Source organism: Hetaerina americana, unplaced genomic scaffold (genome assembly GCF_022747635.1).
Source record: "Hetaerina americana unplaced genomic scaffold, ioHetAmer1.1.p SCAF_4, whole genome shotgun sequence".
In the NCBI taxonomy this organism is placed as follows: domain Eukaryota; kingdom Metazoa; phylum Arthropoda; class Insecta; order Odonata; family Calopterygidae; genus Hetaerina; species Hetaerina americana.
This window is the reverse complement of record NW_027286985.1, coordinates 34078375-34101368: the sequence shown is the minus strand read 5'-3', so window position 1 is coordinate 34101368 and position 22994 is coordinate 34078375. Positions and strand designations below refer to the sequence as shown.

Below are 22994 nucleotides of genomic sequence, written 5' to 3'. Positions count from 1 at the left end.
ATGGAGGCTAAGTTAAATTGGAAGCTAATTCCGCCTAAAATTAGTATAATAGGCTCCTCGCATTGCAAGAGCCGCCTAAAAATTAAAATCTTATTTTTTTCTTCGAATTGGTTCGATTGCATGTTAATATATTGATGTATCAAAGCAATTGTATTGCTTATAATCACTCTACTCGATCGGAGCTATAAAATATCGTATGTGCTTACGCGGTGTTGTGCTTAATTATTAAAAAAAAACCTTTTCTAACGATCGGGAGTTGCAGGTTAATGTCAAATGGCTTTTTACTGTTAATTATTGTTTAGGCTGTATTTTATGTATCAGTTTTTTTTATTGTAAGTATTCATAATTAGACGGTGATTCAAATGAAAACCTTTAAAGAACTAAACTTAAAATAAATAAACTTAGATAAAATATTTTTATAGATTTATCATTTTATCCCACAAACGATAACATCCAAAGGATAGACTTGTCAATAATTTTCATATGCTTTCTCAGTGGCTCGCAGTGGAAATACCATTGGAAAAGTCATGACTTTAACTGCTGAGAAGACCTCTGGTGTCACTACTCGCGTGTGCCTGACCTGATCGAGAGGTTACAGATTTAATGCTCCATCGGAACTAATCCACGCATCATAGCTGACGTGACAGATGTGCGTCACTATACTGAACTTTCATTCGATGTCGATGGGTTTCATCCCTTAAATACTGAAAATATCAATGACAGAACGCTGTTCCTCTATGATGCATGTTTCTAGTGTAGCCGCCATGTTTACACTATTTTCACATTATGGCATCGTGCTCCCCGCCATGGGTCAATCTTCTAACTACGAGGGCCACTATTTAGAACTAACAAGACATTCTGTTGCAGTATTATCGTTGAATAATCACTGAGTAAAGGCAAAATAAGATCTATTTTGCGTCATTCTAAACAAATCAATTCATATTTACGCCTAACCAAATGCCAAAATAATTTAAGGCAACCAAAAAATTAGGATATTTCGATTGTAAAATAAAAATTAATCTCCAGAAAATAAAATTTAAACCAATAACTAAGCACGAGAACCAAAATTCATTGTACCGTGACCCCGTATACTGATATTTACTTTTCAGCTTTAATTCTATTACTTTGAATATGTCAATTGGAAAGCGTGTATCTTTGATCAACTAACCCCTTAAATGCGATCATCTCATGGGATGGAAAGTAATTTCATTTTTGTTAACTTTTGTAGTGCGAGAGTGATTAATCGTAAACAATGAAAATATCTCTTACGAGCGACATCGCTCGGGGTAAATGAATAGTCTCCTTCGATTTTAATTTGACCAAACATTTTAAAATGCCTTTCTTCGTTCCCCATCATCATCTCCGCCCGCCCTCGGCTGCTGGGCCCCCGGCTTCTGTCGCGGACATCCAACGCCGCCCGCCTGCGGAGTAGGCAAATCCAACACACGGCGGAGCTCTTCAGCCAGCGGACGCGCCAGGAAAACCCGGAAAGGTGAGAGAGGGAAATAAGGAAGCGGACGGTTGAGCCTCTTAATTAAATCTCGCGGGCTGACTCTCATAAATTATTAATTGGCGTCAGACATTTGCCCTGGGCCGTGCAATCTTCACAGTAGGACAATTGTAGGAAGGATAATATATTTGTATCCATTCCCTTCACGTACCAATTTCACAATATGTAACTCCTTTTTATAAGAGAAATGAATATTTATGATAATCACTCCTTAATTTCTTGAGAAAAACAGGAGTAATAAGAGGATGGAGGGATCAAAGAAAATGCCGCCATCAGTTACAATTATTTCTGCATAATTTCACGGGATTTGTAATTTCAATTTTTTTATGTAAATTTCTTCGTATTTACTTTTTCAGTTTCCGTTTATAAGAATTTTTAAATCCTGGTTGACCGGCATTTTGGGTTCCACTAATGTATATATAAAAATGGTTGTATTTCATGCACGGAGCTCTTCGTTTTTGACATTTTCAAGATCGTATAATTTTACGTACTTTTAAGTCCCGGAGTCGACTTCGTATTACTGAGACATCAGCCAAACACCAGCGTAAACATCTAAAGGTCAATATTAAAACAAAAAACACACTTTCCAACTCATCAGTGAATACTAGCCAGTCTCACGATAATTTTTACTTTTATTATTTGGAAAGATAGCGCCTTTATACGTCTACATAAGCCTAATACCCTGAAAGCCACCAAGGTAGGCGTGTGGCAGATGATGTATCCATACCAGACAAGCACAGCACACGAACAGACTATGTAACGCCCCATGCACGAGAAACAACTACAGGAGAAAAATGTCGACATGCAATGAACTAGTGATCACTTATCGGTCTCGAGAGGAATGCACATGGCACCACCACCAATTCTTGTAAAGTCACGCTACAAGGGTGATCTGCTTAATCTTTTCAGTCGTGCAATCAACTAGAGGAAAAATGGAGGTCTGTAATAAAATACGAGAACATACTTTATCCATAAGCATCTCTCATTACTAATTCCTGAATACGACAAAGTATAGTATGCTATTGATAATAATTTCTTTCGTAAATGGGTTATTTTGTAATCATATTAATTTTGTCAACAAGTGTTGGTGGGAGAATTTTCAAATATATCTCGATAATCTAGTCAAAAATGAGATTTTATTTTAAGTTAGGTCGTGTACATACAGAAAAGAAATTTAGTGACAAAAGAAAGCATATTTTATTTTAAAATGTTTAATAATTTGGGTAATAACAACTAAAAATCATCGCAAGCTGTTAAAAGAGTTGGTAGCGACATCATTACACTTACACTGGAAACATGAAAATGATTATGTTTTCGAAATACCACTTTTCTTACTGATTTAGTGGTGGATAAAATGTACAAAAGACATTTTTCTCGTCAGTGCTTTCTTCCTTTAAGTACTTAGACCCTTTCATCTGTGATAGAAGACTCTCAATTAAGGAGTTTCATTTTCGAATCGTTTTCTCGAATGACACTGTTTCCAATGAGACGAGGTCCCCATCTCATGATGTGTCTGTGAATGATTTCTCCAATTTAAACATGTCCTCTATGTCGGCAGCAAAAATTTTCGGGACACTAGAAGTGACTTTGAAACTACGTAATTGCTCATTTGATACTTTTTTCCTCACATTTTCCTTTATTATTCCGACACTTAAATACGCACTCTTCCGAATAGCGATGAAGTACATCGTAAATTATATAATATTAACCTCTCTGTGTTTATAAATTATTTTTCCTTTTGTTCTGAGCTTTTTCAATCTTTCTCAAATTGTCTCTCAATTTCTTCGTAGGTGGTGGCCTAACGTTTATTTCTTTATCACTCAGGTTGCGGTCGGGTCGATCGAACGACTTTCAACAGAAACCTTATCAAGATCTTCCGGACAGAGTACTACAGGCTGCCCTCTAAACCTGCATCACAGATCCCATTAGGTAAGAAAACTCTGCCGTTATATTCAACCCAGCGTGCTCCACTCCAATTGATCAACTTGTGGGATTTATTGGTTATACTGTATGTTCGAGTATGTGTGAATGAATGGTTGGTGCAGAGTATCAGCGTTTTTTGGACAAGGTTTTTGTTCCCTGAAACAATTTATCAACCTTAAATTCTTGTGTTTAAATGTTTTGGAGCAAGATCCATACATGCTTCCTTTCATATTATGATCACTAGGGTGATGCGCGAAGCATGTACTCATAAGAAAACTGAGGTTGAATCGGAGTATTTTTCGGTGGGTTCTATTTCCTCCTCGAAAAAAATTTCCTACCTTTCCGGTCAAGCAAAATACTCAGTAAAATGATAAAACTACTTTGCACTAAGGGGCTGTGTCTAAACCACATAAGGCCTTTGGTGGGAAGGGAATGTGTCATTTAATTGCGTTTATTTACGGGTATCAAGGCTGTATAGGTTAGCGGTGACTCTTGCATCAAATTTACAATAGCATTATTTGAGCAATTCTATTTTTTGAAGAAAGAATTCTGAGAATCATTCACTCCATCCATCCATCACTAAAGGACACATTGTGCAAATTGTGCACACTAATGAAATTGCCGCTTCATAATCATTAAAGTATTTTTACAAACTATTTTAAAAGTCACTATTGCAGCATCTCCCGCAGTTTCTTTGGAATTAATTGAAAATAACTTCAAAATGTTTGTTTCATTTCAGTCTATGTACTATGATAACTAGGTAGGGTAAAGAAATATGAGATTCCCGTAATATTTAGATGTGAATAGTCGTAAGAGACTGTCCGAAATCAACCTTTAAATTGGTTGAATACCCTGCATGCAATTCTGATTTCCCAAAAATAAAAAATAAACACAATGAAACAAATCACCCCGAGAGCACGCGATGTCCGTGAGCTCGGAATGAGCCGTGCTTTTGCCAACTAACTCCGGGTGTGTGTGGTGCTTACAGGCGCATCCTCAGAGGAGGGCGGCGGCGAGGGGGCGGGGCTCAGCGAGGGAGACCGCCGGGTGCTCGACTGGAAGTTCTCCTCCCTTGACGGCGACGGGGACGGCGCCCTCTCCAAGGCCGAGTACCGTGACCTCCGGCGCTTGGTGCGGAAGGTGGTGCGGCCCCGCCGGTGCGCCCGTACATTCGCCCGCTCCTGCGACCTCGACAAGGACACGATGATCTCGCGGCCCGAGTGGGGAGCCTGCGTCGGCCTCGACTTCAACTGTGAGTGTGCGCGTGTGCATATGACGCGTCCGCCGTCTATAAGCCTTCTTTTATTGTCAATTTCAAGGAAGGTGGACGGTAGTGTTCGTTTCCTATTTTTTTTTATTTTTCAATGTTTCAAGTGTCCTCCTCTTGTGCGTGTTCGTGCGTGTGTGCTTGTGCGTGTCTGTGTGTACGCGCGTGCGTGTGTTCCCTTTTTCTTTCTTCTGTCTCCTACACCTCATCTCTGTATACATGTACCTATGTACACATTTGTTTTGCTCTCTTTCTCTCTCTTTCCTTCCTCTCTTTCAAAGGATAGTTTTATTTTTGCATATATTAATTAGTGTGTTTGTATGCGTGCGTTCTTGTTTGTGCCATTGGATCAACGGGTTGTAGCGGCAGCCCCGTTCTGTTATCTTGTTCACGATTACCACCCCGTATTATCCTGATTATATTTCTCAGACTCTTTCTCTCTCTCTCTATCACTCTTTCTCTCTGTGTTGATTTCTGTTTTAGTAGTCGTGTAGCTATTCTGCATTCGAATGCATCTCATGTTCACGCTTTCGTTGAAAAGTCTGGGAAGCAGTCCGTAAGTGAAAGCATTCCGTCGTTGCGGGACGAATCGAAACGTCGGGAGTTTCTCGTTAGGAGATCTTTCACGTCATCTTCCTCGCGTTCGTCTTTCTGGGATGGGTCATAAGGGATTTCCAGGGGGCACTTTTGGTTTCGAGGATTGCTTTAAGGGGTCTGAATCCATTTCGTTCAGGTGACAGGGATCTAGTTTGCATGAATCACGAAGAAGCCATGGAAGAGGCGATGATTCTCATTCCCTCCCAAAAACAAGGGCTCAAGAACAACTCGAAATGATGTATTCTCCTCAAGGGAATAAAGTTTGGTCCTACGGATTGGTTCATAAATATTCAACTGGGGACTCATGCTGAAATGATAATTTTCCCTCATCGGGATTATATTTTGACGTTCGCGGAATACATTGTGTTCTGGAAAGCCACCGCCAAACTCATATGGTAGATATCCTTCATCAGAATGCAAGAAGTGAAGCTCCTTTGAGCATAGTAGCACAAATGCGGCATTTTTAATATGCGGAAGAATTATTTAATGCAAAAATCAATCTAAAATGGCCGCTATATCCCTCTTTCTTATATAATCAACGCTTTCATCTCATTAGATGACTCGAGGCACCTATGTCACCATGATTCCTATCCAAGGAAACGGATAGCTTCAATCTTTGCTGTTAATGTAAGGAGTAAGTACTTGGGTACGAGGATGGAGAATTGGAAATGAGTATGGGAGATGGAAGGCGATTTTTGTTGAGAGAGTTTGGGAGCAAATCAGCCCTTAGTCAATAATCTTCTCCAGCATATAATGGGATATACGCGCTTGTCATTTAGGAAAGCATAATGGGGCTGACATTTGCGATCCAATTTGGGCTAAATAAATTATTCGCCACCTTGAAAAGATACCGTTTGCGCTATAATGTTTGTAGAGATTTTTTTTTCTTATATTCCGTCAGAGATTATACCATATCAGTCAAGAGCTGACTTTTCCCAACACCCTGTTTGTCACAGAGAATATGTCAAATTATAATTAACGGCTCATGAAAATTTAAAGGTATAATTCCTGGAAATACCTTCAAAATAAGGAGCAAATTAGGGCAAGGAGTGGATGCGCACTCCAGAAAAGGCGCAACATTAAAATATTATCAGCAGTTAAGCTAGCATTTCGACGGTTCTTTCATAAAGGAATCCATGCAGGCTGGTTCTTCTATCGGATTTTTCCCAGCTTGGTCTCGTTGAATCTCCCCACAAGCCCAACCGGATAGGGCACTCGACGAAAATTCGACTTTACAGTCGTGTAAAACCACAGGAGGAGGTCAACGATAGAGGAATTCAACCATCCCCCAAGATACTGCTATCAAAAATATTAAAAATCGTTCGATGGTTCTTATTTTTCTAAAATTCTCCGCGCCTCAGAGCTTAAATTATTAACGCCATGCTTTTTATTTATGTATTACACAATGGTGAATAGATGTTTATTTTTCAGCTTACATTAAACGCTCTGTGTGGAGCAGCGTTAGTTGTCAAGTGAAAGAAATGTCAGTTCAATTTCGTCCAATACACTCGCAGTCGTGGAAAACGGAGAAATATACACTTCCTTGATCCGCTTGAGATAATCTTCATACGCATTTCAGTAAAATCTGGGTTGGATGGATTCATTCTATAGCATTCGTTATAAATAATAAGCTCCTTCTCAATCACAGTCCTTATATATGTTCATACTCTCGGCCCTTCGCAATGTGAAGCTCTTTTGATGCTGCGTTTACAAAACAACCCGATTTTCCTCTTATAGGGGTAAGTCTTCACATCTAATTTTGGGTGGCCATACAACTACTTAGGGGAAATAAAAGAGGAAGCCCTTTCATTTCTTCCTCTTGTTCGGACAAGCCAATTAACTAACCAAGTTGAACCCTCTCTGGCTATGACTTCATTTTGTTTATGTTTTACAAATAAAATATTCGCTCTTGGATCAGCATCTTCGTGCGCACTTCAATTGCATGCTAACAAAGTTTTTTTTATCTACTTTTCTGAAACCGCGAATCTCGAATGTCAAATTAACGCATTTTAAGAGAAATGGCAGGCAAACTCTCTAGAGCCAACATGATTCTCGGGGGCGACCGGGGTGGGTACATTCATTGTGTCATTGAGTCACGCTTTATGTGCGCTTCCATAACTTTTCCAATGTTAGTGTTTTTTTGTTACCGAATGCTGGCTAATAAGTGCTCGTAGGTATCTCGTCAAATATTGCCAATGATATGTACACATATGTTAATCTTTTCTATAGCTTTCAATGTCGACGTCTATCGCTTTATTCTATTTTTGTCTATGAGACGCAGTTTTACCTCTTCCTATTCGTAATCTGTACCGAATTTTTATGTGATGCTTATATAATTTGTGCTTATGAGTGGATTATTGACACGAAAGACGAGTATCCGCTGTGATGCATGGGATAGCCTGTTGTTTAATTGTTGCTGTCGTTGTTGTCGCTTTGAATGATGCGTTGCTGGCTTTCTCTTCTTCTCTCTTTCTCTCACTCTCTCTCTCTCTAAATTCTGACGCTATGCTTTTGATCGACTCCCTGTTGGTCTTAATTTCAATCTTTGCGACGGAAAAAGGCATTCATTTCTTGCTTAATGGTCGTTGGAATCGTAGGTAGTATACGCCGTTGTTGACTTACTTTCAAAAGTTCCTATTTATGTCAGACTAAATGGCTTCCCAGTAACGGAAGTTTTCATTCTGAATTTTTGAAAAAATATCTCTAGAGGGAAGTGATAGTTGTCTCTATCCTTTGCAAATTGAGGGACGTGGTAGCCTAATAGGTAGAGCGTAGGACTTAGTACAAGATCATCTACCCTCATGTACAAACCTACCTTCGGATTGATTACTGTGGTGGTTTTCAACTAACGCAGAAACTTTTTCAGAAGGTAGGGAAGAGTGGATGAGTTGTCGTCTGAAATGTCAAATGCCACGTTAATAATTAATTGTCATAGGTCAATCAATGGGAATTTAGCTAATATAATTGGAATAAAAATATAGACAGATTCTACTCTTGCAATATATTATATATCAGAGCTACTTTTGCAATATTATAGGCTGATTTCCACCAAAAGATGCCTGAAACAAATTAATGTAAAATATAAAAAACTCTCACGTAAAAATAATTAATTTCCACCCGCCTCATTTCTTAATATTGCATCCCTTCCAGATCATTCGTTATGAGTAATTATCGTGCGGTGAAATCTGCCTAATAGAATGAAGGTTGTCTCAATGGAATTCGCCAAATCTTTCTTTTACTCTAACGTCAACTATGTGATTCCAGGGTCTGGCCTCGGTCATCATTTTCACAAAGATATACCAAGTGTGTATAGCGCCACTTTTACCTTTTCTGATCCCGGCCTCGCTCACTCCCATACCCTTTCTCTCCCTCCGTCAGGGTGTCACAAAGTTTCAGTCCTCATCTGCCGAACTTCACGTCAGGCGAGTCACCCTCTTCCCCCTGCAATTCGACAAATGTGAGTTCATCCATCAATGCTGCCCATCTTGCAAAACCGCCAATAGATCCTTCCATACGCTGACGTATTTACGGGTGACATATTTCATTGGCTTCCGCCGTGTCCATCGCGCGAAATTTGAGTTGATTTACGTGCAACGTCACATTTCGTGTGACCTATCCCTCGCCGTTATCACGATTCTCCGTATCTCTGCTCTCTCTTGGCGTGTGACACAGTTAATGGGCACTATCAATTGGGCAACCCCTAAGGTCGAGTCTCACTCACGTTGACGCATTTCCTTAATGCATTTCACCTGGAGCTAGTCTCGCGACTCTGGAAAGGCCGAAGAAGGAGGAGGTGAGGTGGAGACGTCTTAAAATATCGTCAATTAGACGGAAGTTTTGACTAATTTTGACCGAATATTTTTCCCCCAGCGCGGTCGGACAATGTTATTCTGATCGCTTAAGAATAATAGTAGAACAGATAGGTGTAAGATGTAATTGTTTCCACGAACGATAAGGGATCAGAAAAACATTGTCCGACCGCGCTAGGGGGAAAAATATTCGGGTCGAAATCAGTCTACTGTGTATTCACCCCCTGCCTCACACCCTAGTGGTGACTTGCAGGATACTAAAAAGTACTAAAATACTAAAATTGCGCAACAGACTGATTTCGGAAGAGTGAGTTGGCATCACATATTTTCGGTTAGCGCGCACCCCGACGGGGGATTGAGATGGAGACAAATGGAAAGATCCTTCCGGATGGAGAGATTCTTCCGGCGGGGGATCCAAAAAACCTTGGGGTTTCTTCTCGCGGTTCCGCCCCCGTGGGCACGGGCCGGCACGTGTCTCTCGTTCCGGTCGGCCGAACGTCGTCGTCGATCCACCCCCGCCTCCGCGCCCCCTCCAATACGTTCTCCTTCCCGCTCGACATTGCGGAAGAAGAGAGACCTTCTCTCTCTCTCTCTGGTGCCTCTCTCCTTTTTCTCATTCTCTCCGAGGCGAGTGAAAATTTTGAATCCTCCCTGGGACAATCGCGTCGCCATCAGCGTTGTCGTAGTCGGCGCCGTGCATTCATTGTGCGCCCTTCAGTAAAGAGACGGAGGCAACCGCCCATCAATTTCCTCTTCTTTGAGTGGAGGTGGGGAGGGGAGATCTTTTCAGTCAAGCGGGGGACTTCCCGAAGAGCGGAGGAGGGAGGATCCCGGAGTGGAGCGGGAGTCAATAGGGGTCGCAGCAGAGTGCTGGCGACTCCGTGGCCGTCCCGAGTGCGGGTTCGCGTGGGGAGCGGAGGAAAATGAGGCGGCGCGGTGTCACGTGACAGCATCCGCCCTTCGCGGCGGGAGAAGATGGAAGGGAGTGTTCGGATCAATGGATTTCGAATTCCCTCCGAGTGTCGGCGTGGGTCAGGTGGCACGTGCCGCGTCTTGCAAATGGTTCCGATTGTATCAGGTCGCCTCGTCGAACAGCCGTGTCGGTACATGTATACTCAGTCGATGGCTTGTTTTTATCTTTTAAAGGTGTACGTGAATGGGCCTGTTTCTTGTGATGAAGTGAATCTCTAATTTTTCTCAGTCTCCCTTCGCGAAAGGGAAGAAGTTTAGAAAATATACGCCTTGGAAAGATTTGCGAAGTTGCGCCAGAAATATTTGTGGGCCCTCGAAAACCGAGAATGATTACAGTTCGAATCGTGGGATCTGTCTCTAATTTATTTTGCGTCGTCAAATTCTCGGAGAAGCGATTTTAGTCACTGAATTGTTTCCCGCGGTGGTGCGCTGCTTTCATCCATCGCTATACTCATCGGTGAACTAAATCATCCCAGATACTGGTCTTTCAGTACTTTTATCGAAGTAATTCTTCCGCAATTTTTCCAATCCTTCGCTTTACTCGTAGAGTTAAGGACAACTATGTAATAATAATTGAAAAACCCCAGAATTTTGTTTTTGAACAGCTTCTACAAACGTTACGACTACCTTTGAGTGATCATCCCTTAGCGCTTTCAAAGTATTCCATTCTTGATGGAGTAGCAGTGGGATTGATTTCCAGGCGCCCGAATATCTCTGCGCATCTTTACACCCTTCATAGCTTCTTTTTTGAGGCTCACAGAAAACATTGCGTCCATATCCCAAACTAATGTATTCGATGTGAGCAATTTCTCGTTGTAAATTCTAATTTGAAGGAGTAAAAAGGCAGGTAAATTCAATTAATAGGCTCTGGCAAACGTTGCTTATGAATTCCGGCAAGTCTCCGCTATGACGTTCGTAGAGGAAACTTTCGTGATGAAAAAGTATGTAGCAACGGTATGCGTCAAAGATGTTATCACGTTCAGTTTATCGTTCCGTAGTCTCTCATTAGGTGATATTGTACTATTCCAATTTAATTCTAGGGTTTTGTCAATTCTCTCGAACTCAGAAATGTTTCTTGGAAGCAGTTGTTTCTTCGGTGTAGGAAAAAGAGATATCATGCAATCGTCGTACAAATTCAAGAGAAAAAAACTATTAATTTCTTTCGTTTTTTAAATGTTTCCTCTTCCCCTTATTTTCGAACGGGGGACAACTGTTTCCCGTTCGAATGGAGCGCATAAAAATGAAAGAAAAATTTCAAATGCGGTAAGAAGCTTCTTGGTTTTAGTTTTCGGCTACAAATGCTTAATCATGCGATTAAACGCCTGTTTCTGATACCTACAATGACGTAGACAACGAAGGATATACGTAATACGAGGCGGTGGAAGAATATTTTTAGGGGAAATCGTCGGAATAGCCATTGGCTGGTGAATTCAAACAGAGCTCCAGCCGATCAGGGACTTGTCACTCGGCGATTAGTGGATCACATCCCATTAGCTGGTCGTGAGTATGGATAGCTTTTTTTAGGGGGTATGTAGTATCTATGAAACTAAGGATGTGACGATGAGTCGTGGGAAGGGTAATATATTTTCAGAAGAACTTCCGCTCCGATTCAATTCATTCTATCCAAGGGTCGAAGAGTGTGTAGATGCAGGGTTGCCAACTCTCCCGTATAAACTCAATCTAAGGAACCAACATCTTATGCATGCATCGGAGCGTTTTGATTTCAGGGTACACATTTTTTTTATATTCGTCCAAAAATCTCCTTTTTTTTCGGGGTCTCATGTCTAATGTCAGAAGTCACGCCATCCAAATACGAACGAACGAAGGATACAAACTTTTTCCCGTTTTATGATTCAGTAAATGGTATAATTTCGGTAAAATATGTACGTGTATATCTCTCTCGCATCGAAAAATTTTTTCGATCAGGTCAGCGTGAACTGAAGACGTTTTTTTTTTAAATGAAACGTCAAAGAGTGGAAAACAATCGCTCGGTAGCGCATTTTAATTCGTCAGTGTCCGCCTAGACTACACTTCACCGTATTTACTGCTATTTAAAAAATGTTTGCTTTCTACTTCGAAAATTTCGCTAGCAACTCATTTCAATGTGGCATGAATGCGGGGAATATCAGTCGTTGCGTTCTGCTCATTATGCAAATGATCCATTGCAAGAATACTATTAATGCGGGAAGCGTGTTTTTTAGCATTTATTCCATGATCCTAATGGACTTTGTAATGAAAACCGTTGAAATCCATGCACCTTTATGATTTTCCCTTCACTAATTATTCATGGGAAGAATTTTCAATAGCATTGGCAAAAAAGGAACCGTAACCAAACCTGTCAAACCTGAAAGTGATACGAAATAATTTTTTACTCGGATACTTTCATGCTAGTTGGTATGCACTGAAAATAATTTTAGATCTCCAGGATTTGACACTATCTTTGTTCATCTACCATCATCAGCATGAAAATTTGTAAGTTTTTCATAGAAATGAGCCATGCTAGAGAAGAAGGATGCGGAAAATTACCTATTTATGCGTTATTTCCGCCTCGCGCTATTCTGCTTTCTTTCCAATTGCCTTCTATATTACCTGTTTATTTTTGTCTAAACCATTGCTTTCCGAGCGGCTGGCTAATTGGTCCTAGGTGGTACTGTCATGCGCTGTTGCTGTAACATTTCATAATCGGTTTATAAAACCGTCCGCATTGCATCAGTCACTTTTTTTGTGAATTTCAATCTCGTAAGGCGCACTTAATTAATGGCAATTCGGCTTCCCAAGCATACATTTTGTAGTGCACTTCAATTTTTTTTATTTTGCTTATCTTACTTTTGAAGCTTTGAAAGTAGTGCTTTGAAGGGTGTAGAAGGTTTGGTGGCACCTGACTGCCTAGGCTAACACTAACACTTATTTTTGTATCCTGGGTTCGGTTCTTATCTTTTTCATTTAACTCACTGAAAATTTCAGTACCACTATGTAGAATTTGGAATAGACGAGCTTGTATTATGTATTATGCTTAAAATATGCCTTTTATTGTAAAATTCGTATAAAATGCTTTCGTTGAATATTTTTTAACGGCTACATATGTTGTTACCACTTTGAAACTAATGAAATTCATGATTTAATATTGAATTAAATTTTTTCTAATTAATTCCATATTCTTGGTTATCTGCAGCCATAATAATTTCAGTTAAAAATTTTTCTATAAATTGGCTCTGGTTTAATAATAATAATAATTAAAAAAAACTATTATTCCATTTAAAATTTTTTTAAATCCAATCAGCTGAATGGCTTAAGTAGCATTGCAAATCATAACAATAAGGTGTTTGTTTAACTTTTTACAGTTATGCTGCTAACAAATTAAAATATTCCACTAAATAGCAGCAATTTTATGATATAAACTTTAAAGTAATCAAAATGGCTTCAATCATTTTTAAAGTAGATATTTTTGTGCTTAAGATAGTTAATTGGTTTTAAAAACTGGAAATTTATAGGAACAGTTATAATTGTGATATTTTTAAATTTTAGTTTATTTTTCTAGCACATCGAGATTCTTTGAAAGACGGAACCATATAAGTTGCAACAAATTGATATGACCTCCCCTGTGAGGGATACCTTATTCCTAACTATTCTGATTTTTTTTATAACGGATCAACGAAATAATACAATGACATATTGAACAAATATGTTTCCTATACTCTGGCAATCAATTCTAGGCAGTTAATTTCATCTTCTTCATGAAGGTGTTTATTATTTAAAAGTATAGTGCCCCCTTGGGCAATCAAAGACTTTTGCCTTCATCTTCTAATTGGATTGGGACGTTTGAATTCTTGCGTAATGTATTTCCGTAATCCGTTCCGGAATAGCAATTCATAATTATTCAAACCTCAATAGGAAAAAAATTGATTAAATATTGACAAGCAAGGGTTCAAAAAACTTACGAAGTATTAAACTCAATACGTTTTCTTGCCAATCTGGGCTAATGCCTAGAAATCTGGGCTAATGCCTAGAATTTCTATACTCCCTTGAGGGAGTATAGAAATGTTTTCAATATTCCACCTCTATTTTTATTTTCATAGACGGGCCAAAATGTTGTTCTCCCCTACATGAGTGATGGAACTGTCCTCTTTTACTCGGAAAATTCTTAAATTTCCGATCCGCACGAACTTGGGTGATGTTAATGTGGCGCAGATCATTACGATGTATCTCGTTGAGATTTGAATTTCAGTGAAAAATGACACTGAGACATTTACTATTAAATTACTATCCTATGCGTGAACGTACATGTTGTTTCTGAATACGCCAAAGCATCACAGATTTTCAGGATTAGCTGCGAATTGTTTTAATACTCAACATTTTGCTTCTTTTATTGAGAAAGGCATTCTCCTAATGGCATTCCCGTTAAGAGGAGAAAAACATCAATTATTCTAAAAAAGTCTCCTTTAATCCCGAAAATGTGTGATTTATTTAATAAAAGATGCTGCGGATACCTCCATTTTAAGATTGCGATTTAATATTTTTAATACTGCCAAGGTGGCCTGCATTTCCTCATCAACAAGTAGCTAGTAATAATAAAAATATTGTCGTTACTTCTACTCCAATAAATGAAATTAAACACATTTTTAAGCTAAAGAATACGAAGTGTGCACATACTTTGAATTTTTATCTCGAAGGATGAGTATATTACGATATAGTTTGCATAGCATATTTCATGGCTGTCCCAAATAAAAACTTCTACACATGTTTGTGCCATTTAGGATCCATCAAATCTTGGGCAGCAAGATCAAGGAGCGCATATTTAAATGAAGGGAAATAATTTATTAGTCAAACCAACCATTTCTCCTACATTTCTAAGTCACTCACTAAAATTATTTTTCGCGTTGCACTACTGTTTTCAGTTCTGATATTTGAATTGGTTTAGTTCTGCAACGCCACATATATTTCCATTGCATGTAGTAATGTCCCAACTCCACACTAGACGCTGCTACATAAAATAAATATTTAGAGATGCAGAGCGTAAATATTTTGTTTTTTTTTTAATAATTAACTGTACTTGTACTTTGGTCGTAGAAAAATACAGTGCGTGGAAGCTTTCAACTGCTATATTTTGAAAGTTGGGTATGGACTATGGACATACGGTAGGAGAATAATTCCATTGGTGAAATAATCATTGCGATAAGAAGAGAATGTATGAAAGGTAGCCTGTACCAGGTACTGCTGCTCCAGTACTGCCAAAGGTAACGGGACCAGCTTGAACGTATTGGAAGGGTTTGTGCGTTCTGATGAACGCTAGAGCTTTGCCGACCGGAGCAATGATATTTTCTCCGGGTAGGGTCACCCATGCCAGGTAGGTCGAAGGTTAGGAACCAGACGAAAGGCAGTCCGCGCAGCGTCTGTTCCTCAGTGAAGCAAAGGTGTCTAACCCCAGTGGTACGACCATTTAAAACGTTATTGAGGAGGACAACGGGAAACCACCTCAGTTATTTATCCCATGAATTATGATGAAAAAAGAGGGTCAAAGTAGTAGGAAAATCAGAAGAAGAAATGAGTTTGGTAAAGAAGTAATAGAATTTTAAAGACTGTGATAGAGGAGAGATAGTTAGGCAAGAGAGATAGGATAGTCAGGTTGAACAGAACGGAGGGAGATAGAAAGTATTCGGAGTCCAAGAACAGCTTAATGTGCGGAGTGTCAGGTTTTTCCTTTTTGGACGGAGCTGCAATGGTCTTTCTGGAATGGCTCATGGGTGTAGAACTAGCAATGGTCTTTTCTATCCACAACCTAAAACTTTAGGTTACAATTACAGGCTAAACAAAGACGCTAATTAGATTTTAAAAATATATATATTGGCATATATGCTATAAATCCGGTATGGATCCGAAATATGGTCATTTTGGCAAAGGATGAGAGATTTGAAATGTGGGTGTGAGGAAGAATGGAAAAAATACGTTGCACATGGAGGAAGGCACAACGAAGTTAAAAAATGTGGTGAGAAGAGAGTTAAGTTACTGAGCAAAATTCGAAGGCGGATCAAATGAGAGGAGGAGATATTGAGAAGTAGTGGGACCAGGAGAATACAGAGGTATTATGTCAGAGGAGAAGAAGAAGGTAGGGAATGGTCTCTTTGGAAGGGGTGAAGACTGGTAGAATGTTGCGTACGACCAACCGAAGAAGGATGTTAAACAGGGCGAGCAAAGAGGTAGTCCATAGGATGCATTATGGTTGGTAGGGTAAAATTCACCTCTATTAGGCTACGAATTATCATTATATACGTGATATTCTAGGCTATCACACAAAATAAAAATGTATGCTTATTACATAAACCTAAACATTATCGATTAGCAGTGCTAATTCCAGGATTAAAGGAACAAAATAACATTAAATGCCTTGTTGTAAACATGAATAGATTAGACATATAGTCAGATATTTTCCTTTCTTCTTTCGTTTCATTAAATTGCGCAAGTATCAAAAGCTAGTCTTCGTGTTATACATAAATTTCATTTTTGAACCCCAAGTGGCTTGTAAATTTTATTATATAAACTAGACTTGGAGAACATTTTAAAAATTAAGCAACACGTGAGAAATCGAGTTCCGGATGCCCATCACGGGTAGAATGTGCCTGCCTCCTTAGACCTGGATGGAGCATCGTGGTCGAAATTAATTCGGGTTCGATATTTCAAGAGCTATGTTTTAAGGGTTCCATTATCTTATTGTGAAGCAGCATTCATGGTTCATATTTCAAATCAGCAAGAAATCATGTTTTCTATAAATTCAAGAATGATTAAAACCTGAAGACGAAGAATGGTGCACACTCAAGGGTGGATGTTTATATTCCAAATTTTAATTATTACTTGCAGAGGAAAATTCGTTTGTATTTTCATTGAATTAGCGATAAATTAGGAAAGTATCAGAAGGCGCATGACTCCTAAAAATAGCTGTAGCAGTTCCTTGGGTCCAAAATATCACAAAAAATCATTATTCTGTTCGGAGAAGACATAGTTTGTGAGGAAATATTCTTTGAGAAAATAATAATATCCTTGAGATAAAGTAAATTTGACGAATGCATGCGTACAATTTTCTGAAAGGGTTTTGTTCTATTTAGACTTAAGTTTCGTTTTCATCCACAAGACATCTAAATGCAGAGTCAAACAATACCATCCAAATTGAGAATGATAAGTATCAATGTTTGTGGGTGCGGTTTTAGGTTAAATAAATAGACTCATTTAAAGTGATATTTGAGCTGATTATTCAAATACGTATCCTCATTGATGCTAAAAAGATGTAGCGACGAGTATTCAAAGGCAGAAATCCGCTTTAAATCTTAGTTTAGCTTCTTTCTCCACGAATTTCCATTATTGTGGAGAGGACAGGGATCCTTGAATTTCAGTATTTTTTTAGATTTGTTCCTGATTCCCGGAATAGGCATTTGGAGATGTATTTCTTCTCCTCGCTTCAAAGCTGTCCTTTCAATGGAATAAAGACGACTTTTTTCTCACTTAATCCCCGTTTTGCCATCCATTGAAATACGTAATGGGATAAAGAATCCTAATTATTTTTAGCATTCCAGAAGACAATCGCTTCAGAGTAGTTATGAACAGTTATCTTGAAAATCGTTTGGAGATGATTACGTGGCATGCATTCCTCTTTTGCTTCGAACGTGGTTTTATAAAACAATGCAGCATTCACTTACACGAAAGCGCTTCATGTTCTTTGTTGTCCTCCAGGGAGAATAACCATCCAACGTTTTTCCCCATTTCGCAGCGTCTTGGAACGCGAGAAGAAATCGTATTCACGATATTTTCTGACAAGTTTGTTTGCATGAATGATAAAATAAATATGAAGCTTAAAATTTCGATTGAACTTGCACTGCAGCACTTTTATTGTATGGTTGAACATTTCCGAGAATTCAATTTATATCTGAGAAGTGAAATGGTAGAAAAACACCAAAGCTGGATCACGATTTTCGGAGGGACATTGTCTACACAGGCCGCTTCGAAAATAGTTACCCTGAAGCGAAATCAGAAGATAGTAGGAATTTTATTTATGATCCCCATCATGAATTCCTCTTGAAGTTGGCCCAGTTTTAATAGTTAATTTTTACAATTAAGCTTATCATACAAAAATTAAACACTAATAATTACTAATTAATTAAAATACCAACTTTATTATTGTTTTATTTGGCCTATTTTTCCTTCCACTACTGGACTGTAGCTCAACTGGCAAATTTGCAAAACATTCCAGCTGCTTAATCAGCCGTCGCCCTCCGAAATATACGTAATTGACGTTGATTTGGCCTCAAGTGATATTGTGTTGCTGTTGACGTCATTTCTCCTTAAATTACCGAGTTGATATTGGGATGTGATGATGTGTATTCCCAAGAATAATCTCGCCAAATATTCTCTTGTACACTGCGGCGATTTTTAACCGAATTGAAAAAAATATCATTTTCGCCCATTTTAAAAGCCGTATAAGCTTAAAACGGCCCGAAATTATCATGTTATCATGTGGTGCTGAAACTTCTTGAGTCTCGGTAATGAAATCGAAGGAAATATTTTTCGACGTTAATTGATTAGGAAAATACTACAGTGACTTCGTTCGCATTAATACATTTGATGCAAACAACGTCAATTAATTTTGAAAATTTCCTCGCCGAAACTAGATTTTTTATGAGATTGATGAAAACTATATGGATTTTTGGTGGGCCGATGTCTTTCAGGTCTCCTGCCGTCATTAATAGTATTCCTTTCTTCACGTTTTTAAGCCTATATCCTCTTTCACCAAAAAACGTTAAGGCTTGAACTCCGATCATTACCTCATCTTATCATCGTTTGTATCCCACAAAAGAAAATTAAGACTAAGCTTTGATTAAATAGTGAAGTATATAAGAAAACACCCATTAAAGGAAGGTTCGATTAATGTGGTTGACTGCATTCACTAATAATGACTGAAAATGAATAAACGGAGAGTTGTTGAAAGAGGATCTAAATCATTAATCTCAATACATTTCAAATATTCCCATCAATATTTCATATTTGCTCAAGGAATAGCTAAGAAGATTCGGCTGTTGTCAGAAGCATATGTCAATTTCACTGAACCTGGTATGTAGGTAGCCGAAACTATTTCCTATTATTTGGTATTTCAAAAACTTTCCTTCGCGTCCTCTTTTTTTAATAGTTTGTAATTGAAATCAACATCTTTTGCATGTGATCTTATGGAGGAATTAATGAAATGAGAAATATTTCATCCGATAAAAAATATTATTCGCCATACTTATGTAGAACATAGTGGGAATCATTAGGATTTAAAACATATTAAACTAGTAGTGTGTGATCAATATAATTTGCTAAATGCAAAACTAATATCGTTATAATGTTTAAATAATAGGTCGTTTTAAGCTTGATGGCGCTGTTAATGTTATTAAAACTGGGAACCTTATTTATACCTGGCGTGTGTTAATAGAAAATATCGCTTACCGCAACGTAAACTAATTGTTACTTTCACGATAAGTGAATATGTGACTACAACTTCAATGCCTTCAAAAGTTAACGTAAAGGGGAGTGAATCATATTAATCACCACCGCACCAGTAGGATATCACAAAGCGAAAGTAATCAAAATATAACAAAAATGATCATCGCTATCTCTATGAAGTTATTATATACAAACTGCGTTGGCAAATTTGTTTGCTGATTAAGTTGTTGCCCAGGAGTTTTTTTTAAATAAATGCCCATATCTCTTAATCGGTGACTTTTTGTCATAAATAATAGGACAAGCTGAAATCAAATATCTCATTTCAATTTCTTACATAAGATTTAATATTTAAAAGTGTTGATTAGGTCGGATGCAGTCGAATTTAGCAACTTTTCTGGAAAAATTTCATTTGCTTAAGCGTCTTAAAAATTAATTGATTAATTTATACAGATGCAATGAAAAATTTGATAAAGTTTTAATACATAAATATATTTCTCTGTCAGCGGTTAGAAGGAATAATTTGTTAAATATATCTTCCTGAATAAAATATGATGATATTTTTGCGACTCTCACAGTGACAGACGAAGCTACTTAAGAGAGAAAGCCAATCGAAATTACGAAATTGATAAATTCAGTATCGTAGAGAAAACGTTTTGCTGCTCAAATTTCATGGAAAATGACATTGTCCTTTTTAGAAATCACGGATATCTTTGTCAATCACCATTTTCGGACCATATTTTTACGTTACCGAATACAGTGTGAGGAAAAAGGATTCCCTATATGACATTGGGCGTGACTTCAAACATTAGGAACGTGAGTTATTGAGAACATACGCCGGGTAAACGTGTTCCCCAAAAGCACCAACGCCTCTCGAATGTTTTGTGTGGTTACCACATGACTTCTGAAGTCTCGAATGAGCATTATCCAAGAGTTTTTCCGACAACCCCTTCTTCCTGCTCTCATTGTGGTGTAATTTCGTTCAACCCTTCTCCATTCCACTGCGCCTCTGTGAAACTTCGCTTCGATGCACCAAGTGGGAGGATGGGATGGATGCTCTTGCCGTCGTTAAAGGGGCGTCTCCCGTCAGCACGCGAACACGGGGCCGCCCATCGCTCCCCGAAGGCGGCTGGGATCTCCGCCTGGGAGTCACGCGACTGAGGGCACTTATCGCACTCCCGAAATGCACTTCGAGTGGAATGCGTGAGAATATTCCAGACGCATTGCTTTTTTTCGGCTCCTTCGGGAGTCCCGCGTCCCCTTCACACTCGAACACATTAGGGTTGCTCATCTCAGGGGATGAATGTTCCAGGATTTGTTCTTATTTGCTCATTCGAAAAATCGATGTAATTGATGAGCAGTTTTAGATACACCGGAAAGGAATGATACCGCTCCATCGTTTCGAAGCAAAAAGGGAAAACGATCATTTTGGATTTTAAAAGTTGCGTGAATTCTTGTTTCATAAATTGTAAATCGAGCGGCGTTCAAATGAGAGTTGTATCGATGAATTTTCAATTCTTCACCCGCATTGCTTACCATGTACATTTATGAATATATTTGTAAGGAAACACAACGCCAATTTTGCTTTGTTTAAAAAAGGTATCCCTGAATGATTTCAATTTCAATCAAGTACAATTTTCGGTGAAGAACATGAAAACACATGAAATAATAGAAAAAGCTCTTCGCGAGAGGGCGTTAACGTAGTAAAGCAAATTTTTACATATTCAAAAGTTGTTAATCATGATATTCCGCCTTAAAATTAATGCTATTATATTTCTACCTCTCCAGTGGGTAGAGCGTTGGACTGCTGATCGGAGGGTCCCGGGTTCGATTCCCGGGCAAGGCACTCTGGGCACCTGCAGCTCCACCCAAGCTAAAGTGATTTTTCGGTTACCAGATCTTCCTGGGAAACCATAACCGGCACAGGGAAAGGAACTGGCCCCCCTACCCTGATGTGTGAATTTCACACGCCGTCGGGCTTACTACTGGCTGAACTCTACCGTCACCTACTAAACCGACCTTCGGGTTGATTACTGAGTTTATGGTTTTTATATGCACGGAGCAAAATATGCGCGACTATGTGTGATTTTGGCCGTGAAAGTTATTGAATTAATGGCTGTGCATTTACTTTTGTTTGACTCAGAGTATTTTTATTTATTTGGCTATTTTTAGAGAGTTATACAGTATTTGGGATTACACAGTCTTCCGGCGAGAAACAAAGCAAAACTATGTATTGATTACGAAAAACGAATTAGATAATGCTTATTAATAATCTTAAGGTCATGAATAGAAATTGTAATAAATGATTTTCCTACATTTTATATTGTTTTTATAGATATATTACATATTGGCCAAGAACAATATTCATAAACACGTTTGTATAAGAATACGGTATGTATACCGCATATGAATGCGGTATGAATACCGCATGGAAATTCACATTCTTGTCATTGGAGTACCATCACTAAAATACATATATTCTATGCAATGTAAAACCAAAAAACGCTTGTAATTGTCCAGATGTAATTAAATGGAAATACTTCCTGGTAAAAATACATCCGCAATTGAAATATTCTCTATACTCACAGCAGACCCACATGCTTGTCAAAATTAAAAAATAATATACATTTTCGCCTACATTTTCACACTGGACTTCCACGAAGATGAGCTTTAAATTTCAGAAAGTATATAGCTTTTATATAGCTTTTACAGAAAGAACTTCTCTCCTGAGAGCAACATTCAAGGCGGCAAATAAGTTGTAACAAACATACGTATTGATGCATGACGGTCATTCACCAGTTAGTTAGCAAACAGTATTGCATACTGCGAGCCAAGACCAGTGTGGATTCCACTTTATCGCTTATTCTCTAATCCTATCAATTTTTCTGTTATATGAATATTGTTAACAACTAGACAAGAGTATTATTAATATACAAATCAGTACGGTAAGGTGCTCGTTTGTACCCACTGGAGTTCGACAGAAAAATCGGAATGAGAATGCGCTACTTTTAAACCTCTAGACTACGCCACAGAGCTTCTACGTAACTTAATGCTGGTGGAGAGCTACATTACCCTATAATTCCTGGGGTAACGTAGTTTCCTTTAGAAGCCACTCTTTTTTGTTTGGGAACGTACAGTTTACGTGAGCAAACGAAACCTTCGTCACACGTAAAGCCGAGTCACGTAGCTGGTCAAGAATTAAAGGTTAATGCGGCATTTTAGTTTCCTTTCCGTATTCTAGGTTGAATTTTAAAAAATTAAAATTCCTTTTACTTCCTTCACTTCAAATATGGCCCAGGACAAATATAATTGCGTCTCTCCCTCTTCTGACAAGTAAGGAAATGCCTTTAACCATTTCTCGTAAGGCGTTCTTTCGGAAGAAAGTGACGTGAACTCTCGCAAAATCCTGAATGAATATTTTTTTTCAAAAGCAATAGAGTCGAAGCGATTTGGA

General features: G+C 38.6%; 1 protein-coding gene across 2 annotated transcripts in view; it reads left to right on the top strand.

The window, feature by feature from the left end:
- Nucleotides 1-22994, top strand: part of magu (SPARC related modular calcium binding-like protein magu) — a 58648-nt gene that overhangs the window by 18008 nt on the left and 17646 nt on the right. For both annotated transcript variants that reach the window (XM_071590350.1, XM_071590349.1), the window contains exons 4-6: nucleotides 1433-1492; nucleotides 3335-3439; nucleotides 4422-4685. In XM_071590350.1, coding sequence (XP_071446451.1) covers nucleotides 1433-1492; nucleotides 3335-3439; nucleotides 4422-4685 — 429 coding nt within the window. The remainder of the gene's footprint in view (nucleotides 1-1432; nucleotides 1493-3334; nucleotides 3440-4421; nucleotides 4686-22994) is intronic.